This window comes from Hylaeus anthracinus, unplaced genomic scaffold (assembly GCF_026225885.1).
Source record: "Hylaeus anthracinus isolate JK02 unplaced genomic scaffold, UHH_iyHylAnth1.0_haploid 12001, whole genome shotgun sequence".
Lineage (NCBI taxonomy): Eukaryota > Metazoa > Arthropoda > Insecta > Hymenoptera > Colletidae > Hylaeus > Hylaeus anthracinus.
In genome coordinates this window covers 3,374,222-3,395,108 of record NW_026534348.1, presented here as the reverse complement: position 1 = coordinate 3,395,108, position 20,887 = coordinate 3,374,222, and the positions used below count along the sequence as shown (strand labels likewise).

Genomic DNA, 20,887 nt, shown 5'->3' with positions numbered 1-20,887 from the left:
TTCAACGCGGATGCGCAACTGAAATGCGATTCTACTTGCTCTATCGACGGGAATGCGCGGCGACGATGCACGATCGAAATCGAGGAGGAAGCTGTCTCTTTGCACGAAGGGAGAAGTAATTACGTAACTGACGAGAGACTTCTTTTCACGCGGGCTAGGTAATTGGTTCGTTCGAAACTTTTTAACTCGATGGATCGCTTTTCGTAAACGCCCCGGCTAAACCGTGAGGGACGAAGAAGTGAGAGAGGACGAGATATATGATCGTTTAATACCTCCGAGGATCGTAACAATCTTTTTCGCGGAATTAAATAATTCAGCGTGGACTGGTATTATGTTCGTTGTTTACCGACGAGGGGAAGTTTGAAGTTGACGGTCGAGGAGTTCGGGAACTCAATCGCGGAATGTCGTAGAGCTGAATGTTGCATATGGCGTGTCCGCAGAGGCGCGAGCGGTGTGCAAACTTTCGTGCGAATAAATGCGGAAGCGCATCGTGCTCTATCTAGGCGGTATCTACTCGGGCGGAAGATAAGGGTTGTCGGTGTAAATTTTCAAGCGGGAGTTCGGTAAAGTGTCCGCGACAAAAATGGAGACGTCCTTCGGCCGATTCGGCTCGATAATATCGCAGAGATGGCTTTCTCGAGAAATGCACCTTCGATCGTCGCGCGGTTTCGTCTCGGCGAGATCCGTTTCTCGGTGAAACACGGGAAGCCCCCTTTTTCTCCTTTTACGATCGTTACAGACGTCAGGTACCTTTCCGTGGCTCGATCGGCTCGCGTCGCCGAGCAACGAGCATAAAATTTTCCTATCTACAAAACGTCCAAGGATAGTCGATGCAACTTAAACACAGCCTGCGTAAAGGGTTGCATTCGCACATCGACGGACGGATGAGCATTCGCACGAGACTCGTCGCAAAACTCAGAGGGAAGGACGTCGGGATGATTCGAGGGAGCGATTCAAACCTTTGCGCTCGGAACATCGAATTGCGTCACTTTGGAATTGTGTAAATTACCGTAACGCACGAAACAGTCGTCGATGTACATTGAGAACGTCTTCCTTCAAGGTATGAACTTGGGCTTGTTTCTTTATCGTGTTCGTATGCTTTTTAAGGGTGCTCCAGAATGTTTCTCGGTATATACAGGGTGTCCCGTAAGTATTCGTACCCTCGATATTTATTAAAAAAAATTTGTCCAATTTAAATAAATGCTTCACGCGTACAAATAAATTTTGAATTGTAAATATGTACGCGTGCGAAGTTCATTCATGTACATATAAAGTGAAGCCTATCATTAAAATTAAGACGAATTTCTTGAATAGATACAGAGGGTAATACTTATGGAACCGACTGTGTACCACATTTTGATTTGGTTTAGAGTTTGACTTTTGTCGTTCATTAAAGGGGACATCCGAGAGCAAAGGGTTAAACATTTAGACGTGGTCCACGCTGTTCTTCCCATCACGGTATCGTCGCCTTTGGTATCACGGCTGGAGAATGTTTTTACCAGCTGCTTCAAGAACTTTTCACGTTAAGAACCGTTTTGCCTCGAGCGACGCCGGTAATCTACCGTCGTTACATTCTTCCATTTCTGTGAGAGAAACGACACGTAAAAAGCTAACCGTCCCTATGCACGAATGCGACCGGCAATCTTTCATCGTTCCATAGTTTTCCACTTTTACGCGACAGATCGTCGCGACCGTCATCAAAGGCTCTAAGTTTAGCGAAGTGGGAAAATTCGTGAGCTCTCCTGTATCGTGCTATTCGTTACGTATACTCGCTCCAACAAGCAAAACGTTTTCGTCTGTTTCGAGTCGAAGTGATCCGGCTGGCAACGTCGAGAGGCAATTCCCCACCGCGTTATACGGCTAGCAAAAGGAAGCAGTCGCGTCCATTGTGTTCGTAGCCGTGATAGATTTTTTCCTGTCTATTGTTGGACTTCTCGCTAAGGTTTATTCATCCAGGACGCCGAGTTTCCGTCAAAGGCGAAAGCATTCCGTTTCTGGAGTAAGCATACCTTTTCGGGAGCAATATTACCAATCGGTGCTCACGAACGACTCGCGCGGAACGTCAACCAAACGCGAGTCGTTGAATTTCTTGAATTGTACGAACTGGTTAGAGATCGTAGATACGATTCGGTTAAAATTTTCAAAGTTTAGATGGTTCGGTGTCGATTGATACGGCGAAAACGACAGAGTCTGGACCTGGGGATTGGTCGATACTCGTGATTAGGGAAGCGTCAGCGGGAAGCAAGTCCGAACGCAGGATGGATGCAACGCAAGCAAGCATGCTTTGAACCCTTCGAGCCGGGAAATTGGCGCGTCGACGTATCGACGAATCGGTAGGATCGCCTCAGAGCCTCGCGAGGAAGGTATCTAGCGATCTCTGAAAGCGAAAGTTACGAGAAGGGTTAATTGGTTCGTAGGGTTGCGCGCGCGCAAAACGAGGAAGAAAGGGCGAGCAGGGAGAACAAAAATGGAGCAAGGCCAGCGGAAATTTCCCCGAGGGGCGTGAATAAGGGGCTAAAAACGAGCGAAATAAACCGTAATAATCTAGAGATGTTTGCGTAGCTCCGATCGTTCGTCTTACCTTCGTTGTTCTCATCCTCGGTCGACTTGGCCGATTGTAGCTTCGCGCTCGCTTGCGTCGCTGCAATCAAAATTCGCAGCTGGCACCGATGTTCTTTTCTATTTCCCTTATTTTTTACCGTCTGTCTCTGTCTCTCCCGCTCTCCCCTCTACATCCGTTCCCGTCATTTTTGCCGTCTAGTCCTGTGACCCGTTTCGTTTTTCGATGCCGCATCGTCGTCGTGGCGAACTCGTTGCCAAATCGAACGTGAATTGTTTTGCAAATGATCTACCTTCGTTATCGATACTCGATAAGCTCGACTGGACGAGGGTAATTATTTTCACGGTATCGCGGAGAATAGCTGGGCCGCGGCGGGCTCGTCGCGCCCGTCTCGAGATTTCCGACTCCGATCGAGGCACGGAGCGAATCGAGTGTAAAACAAGCCGTGCACTCGGGAACCTGTCCGCATCGGAGAATCTAGGCGAGTGTTCTACTCGTTGGGTAAGCGTTCGCATAGACGTCGGTTGTCGGAGACGGAAAACATTAGAAAAAAAAACGTGAGAAAAATCGGAATGTAGTGTCACAACATCGAGACGATCGAACGAGTGTATACGCGCAGGATGCGCCAGAGAAATTGTTACGGTGCCGAACGAACGGAACAATCGCAAAATATACGCGAGTATTATCAATTTCAAAACGGACGCGAGACAAAATAAAGGAAAGATGCGACGCTTCGCAATTTTTGTTCTTCTTGCATCGTAACTACGTTCGTATGGCGACGAATCCTGAACGCATCGTTCTTCCTTGAAAGTGCTACAACATCTTTTGCTCACCCTGCATATAGATACGTGTACACTCGGAGTGTGATATAGACGTAGCGAGAGAAAATATTATACATACTTATGACACGAATACGAGTCACGAGGGTGAGACATGGCGTGGTGTGAACCCGGGGGCGGAGGGATGTGAAACACGACGACAGAGCATGTGCGATATATCGAGACGATATATATGTATACGAGTGGCAGCACGATCAAAGAAAACTCACTAAACACCTTTACAAATACTAAGAAGGGAGAAAAATATGAAAATAAAGATAAATAAATAATAAACAAAGAAACAAGTCGATAAGTATGAATCATCCGGGCGAGACGAGCGTGAATTTTGTTTCCTGGTTGCCTGGCAAAACGTGGCACGTGGTCCAGTTTACGTTAATCCTCGGTTCTTTCGTTTACGGCTAGACGTTTCGACGAGCAATTTGTCGACTAGCGAAAGCGTCGCGTAAAAACGTTCGAGAGAGAGAGAATACGAACGCGGGAACGGAAACACCGTGGCCGGACGTGCTCCCGCGCGTGCAAATTTCGCGAATATTTTATCACCCGCGGCGAAGTCGACGCCGATCGTTTCGCTTGGCGAACTTGAGAACGATTCGCAATTTCGACCGTCAAGCAGCTACGATACTTATTTTTTTTTTTTTCACGCTCGCGGCTTGGTAGTATGATTCTAATGAATTCATGGAGACAATTAACTTTAAACCAGCATGGCACGAATACCTGAGCAAATTCTCGTTTTACTCGGGTCGCGTAATCGATACGTTTTCGTTGGTCTATCTCTTTGCTCAGACATCGCGCCGAGCCAACTATGCGACGATATAGCTAATGAGACTATCGTACTGATCGCAAGACTGATTTCGCTAGATCGTGAAAAGAAGAAATTATACGGAGTGTTCCACGCGATCGGATCGAGCTGCGTCGTCCAAACGGCTTTAAAATAGACAAAGAATTTCGCGAAACAGAGTTACATGGTCACAGTGACTCTTGAAATATCATTAATATATCATATAATCGTATTAGGTCGTCCCATAAGTTCGTGCCGAAGACTGTGTCGATATTTAATAAAAAAATCACAGAAATTTTCTAGTAACGGTATAATGGCTATGTGAGAGAGGTGAGAAGCTATTGTGAAATGAGACAGATTATCTTTTCTTGTAACGTTTAAAGAGTATGTTTAACATATTAATTTGAGAAATAGAAGTATAAACGGCACGAATTTTTAGGACGACCTAATATTTTCAATTATAGTATTTGAACTTCCACTATTTGAACTTCCACCACTCTCTATATTTTTATGTTAGTGGTCTGTCACAGTTGTTTGCTTTCATCCGACGGTATTCTCTCGGCTATCCCGAACCATTGGAACGACGCAACTCGATTCAGCCGCGTGGAACAACCTGTATGCGATATAGAAAGGAATAATAAAGAAACGAATACTGGTTAACTTACTCGACGTCGGCGGTGGTTGCGGCGCTCGACGGACGACGGTATGCTCTTGGTGCGGCCCAGTGTACTCGTGCCATGTGTAAGTGCTCCTATACTCTGAATGGAGCTGCTGCAATGCACAATTAACGCGACAGGTCAGTACGGAACAGCGACGGAATGATTTTTAGTTATAAATGATATTTTAAAGAGAAAGTTGTTTAAAATAAGCAGCGTTAGGAACGTTTGGCTGCGAAGAGTTAACAAATAGGCCGCTTTCGTAACGAAACCGTAGACTCGTCTCGAGGGCGGCAATCGAGCTCGAGGGGTCGATTCAACGTAAATTTCCATTCGCCGGTTGTCTGCGACAATATCGAAAGAATCGTTAGGTCGCGAGAACAATGGACGCGGCCGGAGCTAGATTCACAATAAAATCTAAATACGGCCGTCATCTGAAACGTTGTATACACTTCCAACGGGTAGAAAAAGTCGCATCTGCGGGTGACAAGAACGTTTCGTTCGAACGCATCGCATAAAACACAGGTGGTATTGTCGGCCGGTCTCACGTACAATCGAGTACAATGACGATGCGTATCGGTCCACGGAACGACTAGAGACGATTTATCCTCTTTCTCCCTTTTTCCTCTCTTTTTTGAAAACAGTTTCAACGGACGTCGATCGATCCGCTCTCGGTGAATGGACGTCGTCGACACAAAAGAGAAATAATGTTAGGTGGCTCCGTAAGGGTGCCAATAAAACGGGACTAAATAGCGCGTCTTAGCCACCGCGAATTTCCCATTAGTCCTCGAAGTGAAAGGGAGGAATGAACGTTTTCCGGAGCGGCGTTCAACCAGCATTTCTCAACATTTTTCACTCCTTTTGCCAGCTTTAGCAATTTTTCGGAATGCCACGGATTCTTGCTAGGCTTACTTGAAAAAAAGGGAAACGACTCACCGATCCGTATCGTTTCAGCAGAAATTAATTCTAAACACGACAGATTCGCGGAACGTCGCTAATTGCGTTGTCCTGCTTCCTCGGAGTTGATTGATTTAGTTACTTAACCCAGATAGTGCCGGACGCTGGCAGAAACGCAGACGAGACAACGCGATTCCGCCTAGAGGTGAAACAATCTCGACGCGTGCACACTCTTTCGGAGTGTTTTCATTTCTTTTCGACATAGAGACAAAGAAAAATGACGACAATGGTTGTTCGTTGTTATTACGGCCGAGTTTTCACGTGAACCGGTGGCCTTCGCGCGTTCATTTTCCACTCGACGAGTGTAATTGCGCTACTCGAAATAATTAGAGAACCGTCTTCCGGGGCAACTTGGCGGAAATCAACCAAACATCGAGAACGAATGGTATAAAAGTACGTTTAATGCATCGACGTTTTCAACGAGTATCGAATTTATACAGCGGGGCTTGTAAAGCAGTGGATAGCTTAACGATAAAGTCGCTTAAATGTCAGATCCTCTAATTGGCTTTACGGTGTATTTAATAATACGTTTATACGTTAAATAATCTATTCTGGATTAGGACTAGTAGTCGGCAAATGGTCATCGTGAATTAAATTGTTAAATAACAAACGGTGCACGGTCGTCGATGCTATTTATTTAAACAGACGGATCGCGAAACATTTTCAACGTTGTATCAGGCGTTCATTGTACCAATTAAAACATGCTGCAAGGTTTCGATAGATAGACAGACAGGTCGATGCTTGGGGCTTCTCCATAATCCATTTGCAAAAGCTTTAGGCTCATGTGTCTTTCGCGCTGCGAATAATTATTCGAATTTGGGCCGCGATACTGTCGATGCAGGAGCCGCGTATCTTTTTTTTTTTTTTTTTTTTTTTTTTAATCTCAAATTTGATTCGCGTGAAAAATGTAGATAAAAAGGAGGATCTTATTCCGTGGGGGACGTCTTTCGTTATCGTGGCCGATGAATCTTGGAGAAACTTTAACCTGGGAAGGGCGGCGATCGAAAACGGACAGGGGCTCGCTTAAAAATACAACAGGCCGTCGTAGAACGAGAAAACAGCACCTACAACTTGTGTGCGGTGAACTCCCGTATCTACGGCGGCCGGTCTATCGATTTTCATACGTTCATTTATTAATGGCGATGTGGGGCACCGTTAACCTTTTCATGTGACGCCGCGCCCACGCCGTCGCGAACACTTCGATATTTTCGTCGAAACGATATGCCTGCCGATAGCGTCGTCGATTCAATTATGGTCAACTTCTTCGGCGATGTCGACTGCGGTCGTCGTTCACCTCTATCGAGCAGAGACCGATCAACGGAACAAACGTAGAGAACGCTGTTCAATAAAAGTCAATTCGGAAGCGAACCCGTATGAAACTCCTATTTTTATTTCATTCGACCTTTTAACGCATCACATTTTGCGAGCCACCTTGTATAGCGTAAGTGTACTCGGTGGAAGGATTATAGCGAAGCACTTGAGGTCCACTCGAGGGAAATACAAAGCAATACCCTCGAGGGTGCAAATCGACAAATGTGTTTTTTGCCACTCGGTATGGGGCTGCACGCCGCCAGTGTGCAGCGCACATTGTGTACAAGCCATTAACCATTTCGGTGCTAAGATTCGAGGACTTGGCGCTCGGTGCACCGTTCGATTAAACGGTTAAAGGTACGAGAACGTTCCAGCGCGCGAGAACCATATCAAAATTCGCCCTAGAGCTCTCAACTCTCGTCGTTGAATCGTTCATGCCACCCTCTGCTGGTCCCACGAATTCGCTGTGCTTGGTTTAACGGACATACTTGAGAGAAACAGCGGAAAACATTGAGACAATTAATTACGAGAAGAGCAAATTTTCGTATATATATTGGGTTGTCCAGAAAGTTTGTGGCAATTTTTAAGAATAATTCAAAGGCACGTTTGAATTTTGATATATATTTATTCAATTATACAAATACCATTTTGTTCCACGACCTTTCCACCTTTTAACGGATGCACATATGTTGATTGTTTTCAACCATTCCGATATAAACAGACGTGTAGCATCTATCAAAAATCGCCACGGACTTTCCAGACAAACTAATATTAATAGAAGCATTCTCTATATCCGATTTTCTCGAAGTAACACGCGTAAAAATTAGGGAAAGCGATGTGCCTCTAAGTAATCGCAAAAGTTTCGCGTGTTTTTCCAAGTAACGACCAAGTACCGAGCCCATCCAATAGGAAATCACTCGGCGTACGGCCTGGAAACACGTAGTTCCCTGAAAACCATCGATACATCGTCTGGGAAGGTACTGGTCAAAGACTAACGAGCCCGGCGAACTTGTTGGGAACGTGGCTCGTTATGGGCATTCGAATGCAGAAAAAAACCGATAACGTTGTCGCGGAACTTTCCCAATATGAATTTAGAATGCACCAAATTTTCGTTCTTTTAATGGTAAAATATTCCGAGATCGCGTGGGAAAAGCATGAGAGTTTATTTTTTGCATATTTAGTCGCCAAAGAAAGCTCGTCTCGCTTCTGAATGTGACGACTGTACGTTACAAAAGTGATCCAAGCAAAAGTGACATATAGCATCGCCTATGTCAATATTTCAACGCAGCTCCGTACAATTTTGTTAACAATTTAACGACACACATCGCAGAATTTTAAGATCGAACATCTTTTTATTTTCGAAGACTCGAAACTCGTGTATACGGCGAAAAATACCGTGAGGCTATGAAATTGGTGGGTAGTAACAGAATAAATATGTATGTCACGCTAGTCCGTTACACGAAGGAGAACGAAGTCACACGAAGTTAACGAGGATAGCGAAGTCGACTCGTGATGTAGATTTCGGAGAATAAATGACAAAAAATTGTAGTAAATTTGTAGCGTTGATACTAATGCAGTAAATAACCTTACAAAATATTGACAGCTAGATTTTCAATCTCTCCAACTTTTGCGTGTGCGCGAATTCTGTGAATTTTGTGTAACCAGTGTTTTCGATGGGACCTTCCGAGACCCCTGCGTCCAATTACGCGCTCTCCCTCCATTGCATTCGTTAACAGTTTCTGAAAGTGAAAAAGGGCGACGGTCGATGGGGGAGGAAAAATCAGAGGTCGAAACTTGCCTCTCTCGGTCGCGCAATTATTTTGATGAAAGTAGATAACGGTGGACGAACCCTGTGCACGCGAAGGTCCGCGGAATAATGTCGTTAAAGGTTCCACTTAACGAGGCGGCGAGTTAATTGATAATTACGCGGCGGCCCGGAGAAAACTGCATCGAGGGATATCGCGTGCGCAATTAATCGAGAGCACGGTGCACAAGCACGTCGTGTAATTGAACACGAAGCCGTGACGAACGACTCTCTGCCGTTCGGCCACTCGTATTCCTTGTTCGTTCCGCGCGGAGGGAGTCTTTGTTACGGACAATTTCAATAATTTTGCGGAGAAACTCGGACGAAAAGTCTGTCGTTTGTATGCTTCACGAGAAAACTCGTCGGGAACACGACGACGATTTCGTCGGTTCGTTTGGAATTGTTCAACACGTTCACGCCGGCGCGTACCACCGGTGGCTCGCGTTCGCGTGTCTATCAGATAACGTGCACCCTCTCGCCGCCCCATGGCGAATAGCAGCGCCATTGTGAACGCATTAACGGAAAATCGGTCGATACCAGAGTTGATCTTCCCAAATCATAATGGAGTCGCAAACTTTCCAGAATGTGAGTGAAACTTTGAACATTGAATACATCGAAGTTTGATACCTCGATAGAGGAATTTTTGTGGTACTGTTCAGCACCCGAAAAACGAAAGGACAATCGTGCCAGAAATTAACGGAGGAGCACTTGAAGCAATCTTAATCAAGGCTAGAAAAATGTGGCGAATCCTTCGATTCATACAAATATCCAGTGAAAATTAGTATACCGTCGCGATAAATCAACTGGTACGAAAGTTCCTTAATGTTCGAACAGGCGCAGAGAATCGAACGGAAACTATTTCAATGAAACGCGCGGAGTTTCAAAAAATCCCCATATCTTTGAAGTTTGATAGAAAAAGGAGATCTCGGAATGCAGATGGAGGCTAAGCCCTTTAATTCTTTCTCGGAGTTTTTCCATTCTTTCTCCCGTGTCGTAAGCCTTTGCCTAGCATTCGAATGAAAACAACTTTTCATCCCGCAATTTAAACTTTTTAATTACTTGTCCGTTCGAAATATTAGAGCGTCGTCGTATCATCGGGGCGAGGAGAGACAGTCGCGAGGAAAAATTCGCGCGGAGCGGATCGAGATGCGTTCGCCTCGAATCGCAACGCGTACTCAATCATTCGGACTCGGAGATGCCGTTGCGTCTCGGTGATACGTCGGTGATTCTTATCCCATCTTTGCTCCTCTTTCCGCGGTGCAATTTTCGAACGATCGAAACATTTTCGCTCCAGCTGAGGCCTGAGAGGGATTCGTTTTTCCAGGCGGTTGCGTGCCGATGAGACGTCGAGATGAGATCGTCGAGAGCGATCCCGTCGTATCCCTCGACGTACCTTCCTTCTATCCTCTCATTACAGCTCCACGACGATTACCGTGGCTTCGGGTCTTGTATCGCTGGTAACGTGGCCACGGAATCACTCGCATCCTTTTATTCGGTTTAAAAATTGTCGGATACAAAATTCGGCCCATTAAACGCGAGCTTGGCGCGCTTTAAAACGATACCGTGAAAGTTCCGCGTTGCCAACATTTTTTTTTTTTTTTTTTTTTTTTTACTTTCTCATCCCTCTTCGACTCGTTTGCATCCTCTCAAATTCCCGACGGGTTTGTGAATTAACGCGCGAAGCCGGGCGTTTAAAATTTCGCCAGAAATTCGCACGCGAGAAACACATTTAACGCGAACGGAGGTACGAACGGGATGCATGTTGGGACACGAGGGAAATACAACTGCGCCGTCATGCGACCCGAATAGGGCTCGCTGAATTATCGTTTTCGTTATTATCGTTATTAACAGCAGAGATTGTCATCTCTGTCGCTGAAGTGAACTCGAGGATTTACGAGCAGCACCGCGGTATCTGACCGCGAAGTGGTTCGACGCGAAAATAGCAAACGTTAAATAATAAAAATGTTGAACAATGTCGGTTGCAGAGCAGCGGTGGTTCGCTACAAACGAGTGGAACCGGTTGAAATATGAGTGGCCGAGCACGAGAAAAGCGGCAGGGCGCGAAAATTGGTGGGCGACGATTTAAAATTTAAATCAATCTGTCGACAGCGGCGCATCGGATAAAAAGCGCGAACAAAGCGTCGAGATATCGTGCGAGTTGAAATGCGAATGGAACGTCGCGAGATGAGATACAACGGGGCAAAAACTGTGCCGGATAGCGCGATTAAAACCTCCAGCAAAGACACGAGAAGTGGTCGTGGAACGCGCGCCTGAGTGGTGCGGATCAAATATTTTTAAGATCGAAAATCTTTTCGCGAGTGAAACCGCGGTGCACAGCTTGTTACAAATAGTAATAGAAAAACAATTTCATAATCTAAAGAACGAATAGAAAGAAATAAAGTAACAGCAGATTTTTATCGAAGAGATTCTCAAAAGCCACTGGAAAGAACATATTGGCAAGTTATGAATCGCCGCGAAAATCCGCGCGTCAACGTAGTTCAGAAGTGTTGCGCTACTTTATGAATAAAAGGATGAAGTCTTCTGTGAAGTGGAACTGCTCGTTGATCAACAGAGAGAATTTAAAGGACAAGTTCTCCGCGGTTGCTAACTTTTCGAATATACTTTACACGGGATGTTCTGCGACGAGTACAGTCGATACAGAGGTTACAGTAACTTCCAGAATACATGTACAATTTTTGAATGGTCGGAGACCATTCTGCTTTCGTTTCTCACTTTCAAATGTAATCGAACGAAAGTGATCGAGTACGACATGCATTTTACGTTTGATTACACTATTCGCTCAGCTAGGGGATTGTGTTAGCGTTTCGTTACATTGTTCGCTTACCCACGAGATTAATGTTTGCGTTAATAATAAATTAGTTTTGCCTTTCCTGTATTCCAGTAAGTCGATTTTCCTCTGAAGACATTTTCTTCTATTTGCTTGCTACATCGTCGGAATTGCAAATGAAACCATACATGATGACGTATGTTCAATATTAATATCCGTTTAGTTATTTATTAATATACTGTTATTTATCGTACACGCCGCAGCATTCGGTGTACCTTATTCGTATTTAAAAGTCTAACCTAATGTGACTCAATACGATCGATATAAACAAGAGCGTATCGAACGCTTAATTCGGATCAGCTTGATATAACCAGGATTGAAAGTGCCTGAGGTCGCCCTACAGCGATCCCGAATTACTCAAGCTAGCGGGCCCCAACGGACGTGCAGTAAACCAGTGAAACGATGAAAAGCATTGTAATGTAAGAAGTTGAGAGTAGATGTAAAAAACATAATACGTTACAAGTCGCCTTCTCGGTTACTTTCGTTGCGAGATCGAAAGGAAGGCCTATCCGAAAGACCGAGGAAACGTACCGCATCTTTCCGCAAGGAGGACGAAATAGACCGCGAGAGGATACCGACGATACCATCCAGAGGACCGATCAACGGAAAGGGAGATGTCCTGCAAGGCAGAACGTTCGTTCCACGTCGCTTGCCAAGAGGAAGAAGAGGAAAGCGAAGGATAGGCGAAATTGCAGCGCAGATGGTGACGTAACCGGGCACGGCCCGTTGACTTCGGCGCCCTGGACGGTCTGGCTGCGCCTCTACATGCGGGTTATCAACACGATTGCGCGTTGTAAACGACGCTCAGGGGCATATGGCCGAGTAGTAGGAGTCAACGTACTGCACTCCCAACACGGGGTGCACCGGCGAATATCGACGGAGTCGGAACGGTGGCGCAGTGCCGGTTCTCCTACTACCTTCGTCTTCGTGCCAGCCGCATGCAGACATCGAGAAATACTGCGTGTCAAAGTCGAATCACTCGGGCAACCGGCGTTCTTCGGTCCCCACAGGCGTTGCGACGCGAAATCACGGCAACCCGAACGAACGGGGATTCACCCCTAGCATTCTCTGTCGTTTAAATACTGCTGGGTCGTTTAACGCGTTCGTCGTCGCTTTATACGACGACAGAACTAAATAAATTAATTTACAATTTACCGAAGGAAATCGGAGCGGAGTGGAATGGAACGACAATTCCGGTCTGTCTATTCGTTATTAAAGAATGGAACGACTGGATGTTCCTCTACTGGGCGTCGAGAAATAGGCAGAATTTTACGAGATTAATTTTACGAACCGATAACGAATCGTGCGCATGCAAGACCTACTTTTAGCGTTCACATGCGATTTTTGAAGCACGAGTCGAACGCCTGCAGCTAGGTAACCCGATTTGCGTCGCCTGCTGCATATCGAAATATTTCCCTCGACGAGATTTATAAATCAAAGTTGTTTCGCCGTGTTTTATTTCGAAAGTTCACGGTGCTAGATATTCTCTGTGAAATGCGCACCCTTTTTATTAGAAACAATAGCGAGCCAGAGTAACGATGATAAAACCTTTTGGTTCGGGCTAATGTCACCCATGCGAGTAATACAAAAACCCTCGATCCCGTTACCGGTGGATGAAAGATCCGTTGGCACTTGCGAACAGAACAGGTTGGAAGGGCTCGAATTTATTCTAAGTAGCGTAGCAATTATTTTCAGCTGTCCACGGTCCAAGCTAGCTGGGGGGGTTGCGCATTGCAGCGAGTAGTAAAAGTCAACGTACGTCCCGCGAAGAGAATGGCGGTGCACGTGATAGTGCATATCGACGAACGTGGAGTGGCGCAGTGCCGGTTTCTCCTACCGCTCTTCGTGACGTTTGGCCACCGCGAATTGTGTTAGGCGATTGTACGAAAGTAACGCGACGAAATGCAACGGCGAGTCGATACAGACCGGCCGAAAGCTCCGCTTATCGTTGAATCGACCTTAAAACGTCCAGCGGCGGCGATCGGGCTTGATACGATTCGACAAATCGACGATAAATCACGCCAGCTGAACTGGCAACGCGATTCACGTAGAATGGGCTCGAACAATTTTTTCGAGGGGACAAACGAAAATTCCCCTCCAAGTGGATGTTTCAGTCCCTCGAATAAAAAGAAATACTTCTGTACGTTCTCTTATCGGATACTTCCGTAAGCAGAGTAACGAGGGAATCGATTTTCTGCAATTGCATACCGCATTCGCAACGTTGGGCTCGCGGAAAAGAAGATCATATCACATGCAAGAAGGTAGTTTCTCGTTAAGCCAATCAATTTTGCCCTCTAGTAATCTTCCTAACTATCCTCGGGGAAGAGCCATAACGCGTCCTAGTTTCTAGAATCGCCCCGTGTTTCGTGGAAAGGACGTAACTTTTTGTTGGCCGACAAGGTGACTAAGCGATCCGCAGAAAAATCAATGACTGGCGAGTTTTTTTTCTCGTAGACGTCGTGAGACAGGTGGATTAATGAAATTTCTTGCGGGCGAGGATAACGGATGATATAAAAGGCACAGTCACTCGGCCGCGTAAACTTGCAATCGAACACGTTTGTTACTCGCGTTTCGTCGCGATACGTAACGAGTTCATTCTACGTTTTCTAATAAGGGATGACCCAACTTTCGATTCGTTGTTTGTTCGATAAATCCGAATTAAAAAATCCAATTATGTTTCATCGCGAACAAATAACAGTTCATCGGAATAAACGATGCGAATAAATCGTCGCGCGGATTCTCCGATTCGTGCCCCATTATTCGAGTAAAATTTTCCCCATCTCAGGCCGAAACTGACAAAAGAATCCCGACAAACATCCGCCAACCATTTGTTTTTCGGACACAGCAATTTTCGGAGCACGTTCACGAGAATTGTGAAACCGACTACCTTTTTCGAGATAACAAGGGACGTTTCCGACCTCAAAAATTCGGAAGATTTCGAATCATTGTGCACGAGTAGAGTAGCTCATCCGCATTATGAAACCACGTTTCGTTGGCGCCGTGGTACGGCTCGAGGGGGCGACACGACCTTACGAAAAATAATATTCGGACTACTAGTTCTCGCGGAATATCAGACTGGCAAATATTCCGCGTGTAGGCAGACTCGGATTGATATACAATTTGGGGCCCGGGGCTGTCGAACCTTCGTGGGCCCCCATTCTCGAAAAACGGGGAAAAACTACACACGAAAATGATATTACAATAATAATAATAATAATAAGAGTTTGAGTATTTATTCGAGCAACTCCCTTTCAAGCTCCGCCTTCTGAGTAAACTGGTCCAGGAACGGTAATAATACCGCTGGAAAGATGTTCGTACGGCAATGTTCTTCGCGTCGCGATTCGTCGTTGAACTAATTTGCCGTGTAATCGGGCGGCGAAGCATACAATCGCAGCCGACGCTCTACTTTCGAAGAAAGGGCGATCGCAGGAACGATAAGAGGAAGTCTTTCCGCCGACGAAAGATTGGATGTAGGAACAACCGGAAGAGAAGAATCGGAAGACGTCTCTGTACGGTCGCAGAGGCGTTGCGATCTCCTTTTCCCGATCAACTTTCGGATAAAGACGTACCGTGAGGAATGTTTAACGCGTTCTCGTATTCACGCGGCCGATTACTATCTAACGAGGCGCGTAATTACAGAATCTGCCGCGCAATTCCGAGTCATTAATCACTTCACTCTTCCTGCTCGAAGACGCTCTGCAAGGAAACTGGCGACGAACAACGGCCCGTTAAAAAATGACTGCGAGAGAATTAGCGAGGACGCAATCTGCATTTCTCGCTAAATAGAGCTAATCGCTTTTTTTTTTACCGTTTCAACAGCGGGCGGTACCGCGCTGGATTTCCACGGGATGAATATTCAGAGAATACGAAAAGTGCGCAAACATTTCGTGGCGTTACGCGGAGTTTTGAATGCGTCTTCGTAATTCGGTCTGCGGATTATGCCGAGCGTTCTGTCTCGCTGGAACAAGTTCCCTGTAAATATCTGGTAAGTGTCGCTTTGTGCCATTGGTCGACGGAATGACGAGCGTAATTCGTTTATTGTTATTACGAACGACGTTGCGAAAGTTTCCGTCAAGCGACGGTATGTACAGGGTGGTTCGAGAAACCGGGACAAGTCGTAGCTTAATTTCGACGAGTACTAAAAAGCAAGTTAAGTTCCCGTATTTTTCCGTATTTCTACCGGATCGATTTCGTTTTCATCTGCATAATAATGGACGGAGCTTTCGCCTGCGTCGCGATCGCCGCTGTTAAACGTTCTCGACATCCTTCGTAGTAATAAACGAATTCTGCTTGCCATTCCAACGACCGATGGCATAGGAGAGACACGCATTCCTGACACCTCCGCGTGCGTTGTTCGAGCACTCTCCGTCGCGCTAAAATGCGATGGAACGGAGTCGAATGCGGCACGAGCCCGTCGACGAGAACACGCCAATTCTCCGGCACAGAGATTTACGAGCCGTGGCTTAAGGTAAACCGCAACGCGAACAACCGATTCCCTCTCAGCCCTTGCTCGCGAATTAATCCACGAAACCGTGAAGGTCGAGCATCGCGTTCCACGAGTGTCACCTTTATTCCCCGGGGAAACTATAAAAGAAACCTTCAGAGAAAAAAGGAGAGCGCCTAAAAATCACGGGAACTCAACGAACCGTGCGACCACGAGAATAAGCCAGCCGGTGTGCATAATTTTTTCAAGCACGAATACCACCGATTAAACGACGAATTATTCGGCGAATGTACGAATCTCGCCGCGTTCCGTGCGAATCGTTATTATTATATTAATATTCGAATCGCACCGCTTGGAGCGGTCGAAGCAGTGGAAGAGGAAGCGATCGCCCTGTGTTCGTCGATATGCATTTTCCTATCGATTCCTCGAAAATAACAGAGTTCTAAATGAACTTTAAAGCGAGTTGAATTGTACGCGAGCTGACAAAATAAACGAGACCATCTTTTCTAATAAAGTCTCACGCGTATTCGTTTCCGTTAATGTTTAGTTACACGCCGTTTTGTTAATTCGTTGGCTGCGTCACCGGAGCAAAATAAATTCACGAAATAATTTCCCGACGCTGACGCGACCTCGTCGATCAATGTCCAACGTTCGCATTGTTCGGAGCCAACAATGTGCACGCGGATGATTGGTTCCTCCTTCTCGGTAGAGTAACCGATAATCCGTAATACGGAATTACTTATCGAACGTCTACGCGATTTGCAAGCGGAACCGGCGCGGCGGCGGCGACGAAGAAACCGCCTCGAGGGGTGAAGTCGATATTGGCTCTCTCGGTTGCAAAAATTCCGTAGCGTTAGCCGATAGTCCCGCGAAAGAAACCGTCGTCTCGGAGCCACCGGCGGGCAAGAAACTTCCATGCACAAGCGAACCAACCTTCTCCGGCTGGAAAATCGAACCAGCCACTGGCTGCACACCGAATTCCCAGGTATTCACGTACGTGTGCCTGCGAACGTGTACCTCGGAACATACCGGCGACGGATTCGTGCGGAAGTCGCAAAGTTCCTGGCCGATACAGACGCGGCGTGTTGGGAAAGAAAATACGAGGAAACGGTAGATAGCGATCTCGGGAGGGGGATCTCGTTGAAAAATTGACGATCCTTTAGATTATTTTTAACGAAACCTACGCGATAGCGCAACGCTTCGTTCGTGACGTATATTCGATTGAACTGTCCATCTAAGTAAACGCTTCCGTACGACGGATTTTCCGACTGAAAATTCTCATTGCTCGAAGCATTACTCGAACGTATGGAATACCCGGTAGCTCTGCCGTCGATCAACCAATAACGCCGAGACCATCGACGACGATAACGCTGCCGCGTTGCGGAGACACGTGTCGTCTCGGCCGGAGACGTATAAAAGGTGCTCGGCATCGGAGGAAAGGATCGATGAAGCTGCGAAGACGCCTCAAACAAAACTACACGGGAGACCTAGGAGAAATGTTCTTTGGACGGATGCCAGTTTTATTAATCGGGATTTTCGAAAAAGATTATTTCGTCAGGATTTCGCGTCGCGTTAACGACTAATGCTCGTCGCTATCGAGAAACATCGATTGCTGTAACGACAAATGCAAAGAATGCGCTCGTTCTTCGTACGTAGGTGTAAACGCGCCGAAAACCTGACGGAAACTGGCTCGACGAGACAAAGCCAATTTCGTCGAGAGATTTCGCCGGTACGAACGGTACGCGACGATACAACGCGACACGAGTCAACGATCGAAAGCGATTGAAATTCCGTTTTGCATTCTGTACAACGAGCGCTATTCGAATCGCGTTATTTTGAGGTTTTTAACGTCGAAAGCCTCGGTTGGCTATAGGAAGGCACGCTATCGAGCTTCGAGCCGTCTCGATTAGGAAGACAATGGATTGTCAAGCTCGAGTGCTAGCCAAACTTTTCTCCCTCATCCAATAAAGCCACAAATCCCCCTCGGCTAAATCTCTGTCGTACATAGGGACTCCAATACACAGATAATATCCGAGTACCGAGATATAAAGTGTATATAACCAGCCTCGGCGGGGATCTGAATAGCAAACTCACGAAATCGAAGAGGAAAAGCTCAGGAAGCGCTTACTTTCCGAACGCCGGCGACAACGCCACTGGGTATTTCGACTCTCGGCCACGTACCCTTACACGAGAGTCTCATCGACAAGGATCGTGATATCTGGATAAAGTTGTATCGTACGATCCCGACCCTCCCTCAACGCAAGGTGTATCAGCAAACTACAGCCCATCCAAGAATGGATCGATCGTGCAATAACAACGAAACAAAAAGCAATGAAAAATTGTATACAAGCCAAGAACCAGTCGAAACATTCGTGCGATTTACTTTGTGAGCTCCTTTCTTTCAAAAGTAGCGCAAAAACATTTCTTTCAGCTAAACTTCTCGCGAAGCTATCGACCGATCCAAACAACTGAGACAATCCTATTATCGATATCGTTCGCAACATTATTGGAAATACTCTCTAGAGATCCCCCAGTAGTAGACAAATCGTGTCGTCGTTAAGACCTCCGTGGAGATACCATCGCAAACGGATAATTCCATAAGCAGTGGTCTCTATTTCAAACTGTCTCAAATTCTCCGATACTCCGCCGAAGCTCCAGGCTTTGGCTAGACATAGAAACACACTTGACGATATAAGAAGGCGCACAAGGATCGAATTCGTTCCATTGGCACGGTTCGTCGTCGCGTGCAAGAAGTTGAAGAAACGTCCAAACTTGGCAATGGTTCCCAAGAAAACCGTCAACGATGAACTGTGTTCAGCGACAGCGATGGGCATTTTACGCGAATAATGGATGACGGATAAAAATTCCGCGGTGATTTATTCGCGGCGTTCGTTTCATTGAACGTTTGCTCGAGCAAACTTCCGTTCGTTCAGCGTGAAACGTAATTTGATTGCGTAATTCCGATTGTCGTTTTTATTACAAGAATAACTTTATCGAACGATAGAATGCTTCTGTTTGAAATAAAATTTAGGGGTTTCTTAACTCGCGCCAGGAGAAATCGTTCTGTACTAGCTGGTAACACTGGGAAACGGTTCTCGATACTTCTCGTCGAACTTCTCGGCCTCGAGGCCGGTCACGTCGGCGGAGTTTCGACTTTTATGTTTTCCTTATCGTATGTTTGTTGAGTGTTGCGTGCTAAATGCTTTGTTTTGAATGATAATACGCGTTAAACGTGCCTACAATTCGTTCGAGTACTGTCACACGTCCGCCTCCTTTCCCTGACGTCTTACATATCTTTGTTATACAAGAACAGACTGTTGTAGAAGCGGAAAAGTGTGGAGAGAAAGACAACGAAAAGAGACACTGACGACGCGGGTCGAGAATTTTACTTGGGACCGAAGAGGATTTTATCGTGCGTCTGGCTGAACGTGAAAAGAGCAATCTACTTCGAACTCCTGGGCTATGGTCAGACCGTGCGGGCATTTATTATAGAGAACCGGACGACGTTAAATACTGCATTGAAAGAAAAAACGTCCAATTTCATCTCGATCACGTACATTACTGGGACCTGACACTTGGTGCCTTCGATACTCTCGACCTAGTATCCACGGATTTTGTAAGAACTAAACGATTCGATGAAATGGACAGCTCGCAAGAGAGCACTCGATATCCTGGATCGAGACAATACTCTAAGAACGGGACGAGAGACCTATCGAAACGATGGAACACGTCATAATTCGCATAGACAGTTCCATGGACGCGAATAACTGTTTCGAACCGCTCGAAGTGAGCTGACTCATCTTGTTAATTAGAGAATACATTCTCTATTTATTTACGTCTCGTGATCGAAAAATTCTGTAGGTCAAGTGCACGTTATTTCAGTCAATCACACAGGTCTACATATACCCATGTAATATACCCTTTAAAAAAACATGCATCATCCCTTTTCATTGCATTCTTTATGCTTTAGAAAATTCAATCGCAATGACAATTTGCAGGAACTAAAGAACTCGATTCTTGCCAACCAATCTTGTTACAGGCCTACGTTAAATACGTTCAAGTCGATGAAATTCTAACAGAGGCTAATCGCGGAGGAGCGACTTGTAGAAGGCGCAAGTTGGGGCCAAGAACTTTCGAACGATACTTAATTCTACTTCAAGGTACTCGCTCAGGGTAAGATACTCGTTCGCAAGTGGCTCGTTGTTTTAAATGCATACAGCTCGAAAGGGTTTCAAAGGAAGGATCATCCTATCGGTTGTCCTCCCTGAAATCCTATCCGGGATCGAACGACGCGCAACGATCTTTCGACCGGTTTTGTCTCTGTCTCACCTTGTCAATCGGCATTGAAGGGCACGCACGACAGAGGTTCCAGAATGAACCAATCATGAGGCCGCGGTGTGTGGGGCAGTGGAACAGTAGTGACACACAGCCGCTGTAGTAGCGACGGGGCCGTTCGGACGACGGGCACGGTCGTCAGGCCAGGTTGATCTCCTCCCGAGGACGTGGCTCCCCGGCGTCGTGGACGCGGCTACACTTGCTTCACTTCCGCTCCTTTTTATCCGCCACTTCCACCATTAACCACCTTCAAACTCCTCCTCCCCTTCCTTCTTCACCTGCTCCTCTCTCCTCCCTTCAAGGTAGTATTCGCGAGCGTTCTTCGGGCGTCCGGCTTGCTCTCCCTCTGTGTGGT

At 46.2% G+C, this 20,887-nt stretch overlaps 1 protein-coding gene across 9 annotated transcripts in view; it reads right to left on the bottom strand.

Annotated features, from left to right (window-relative positions):
- LOC128890673 (cell surface glycoprotein 1) overlaps positions 1–20,887 on the bottom strand; it is a 57,593-nt gene that overhangs the window by 26,129 nt on the left and 10,577 nt on the right. For 6 of the 9 annotated variants that reach the window (XM_054149350.1, XM_054149355.1, XM_054149356.1 and 3 more), the window contains exons 2-3: positions 4,843–4,948; positions 2,582–2,641 (exon numbers count right to left, since the gene is read on the bottom strand). In XM_054149350.1, coding sequence (XP_054005325.1) covers positions 2,582–2,641; positions 4,843–4,948 — 166 coding nt within the window. Of the gene's footprint in view, positions 1–2,581; positions 2,642–4,842; positions 4,949–20,526; positions 20,879–20,887 lie in introns of all 9 variants that reach the window. The other 3 variants (XM_054149353.1, XM_054149354.1, XM_054149352.1) reach the window with 3 other exon arrangements.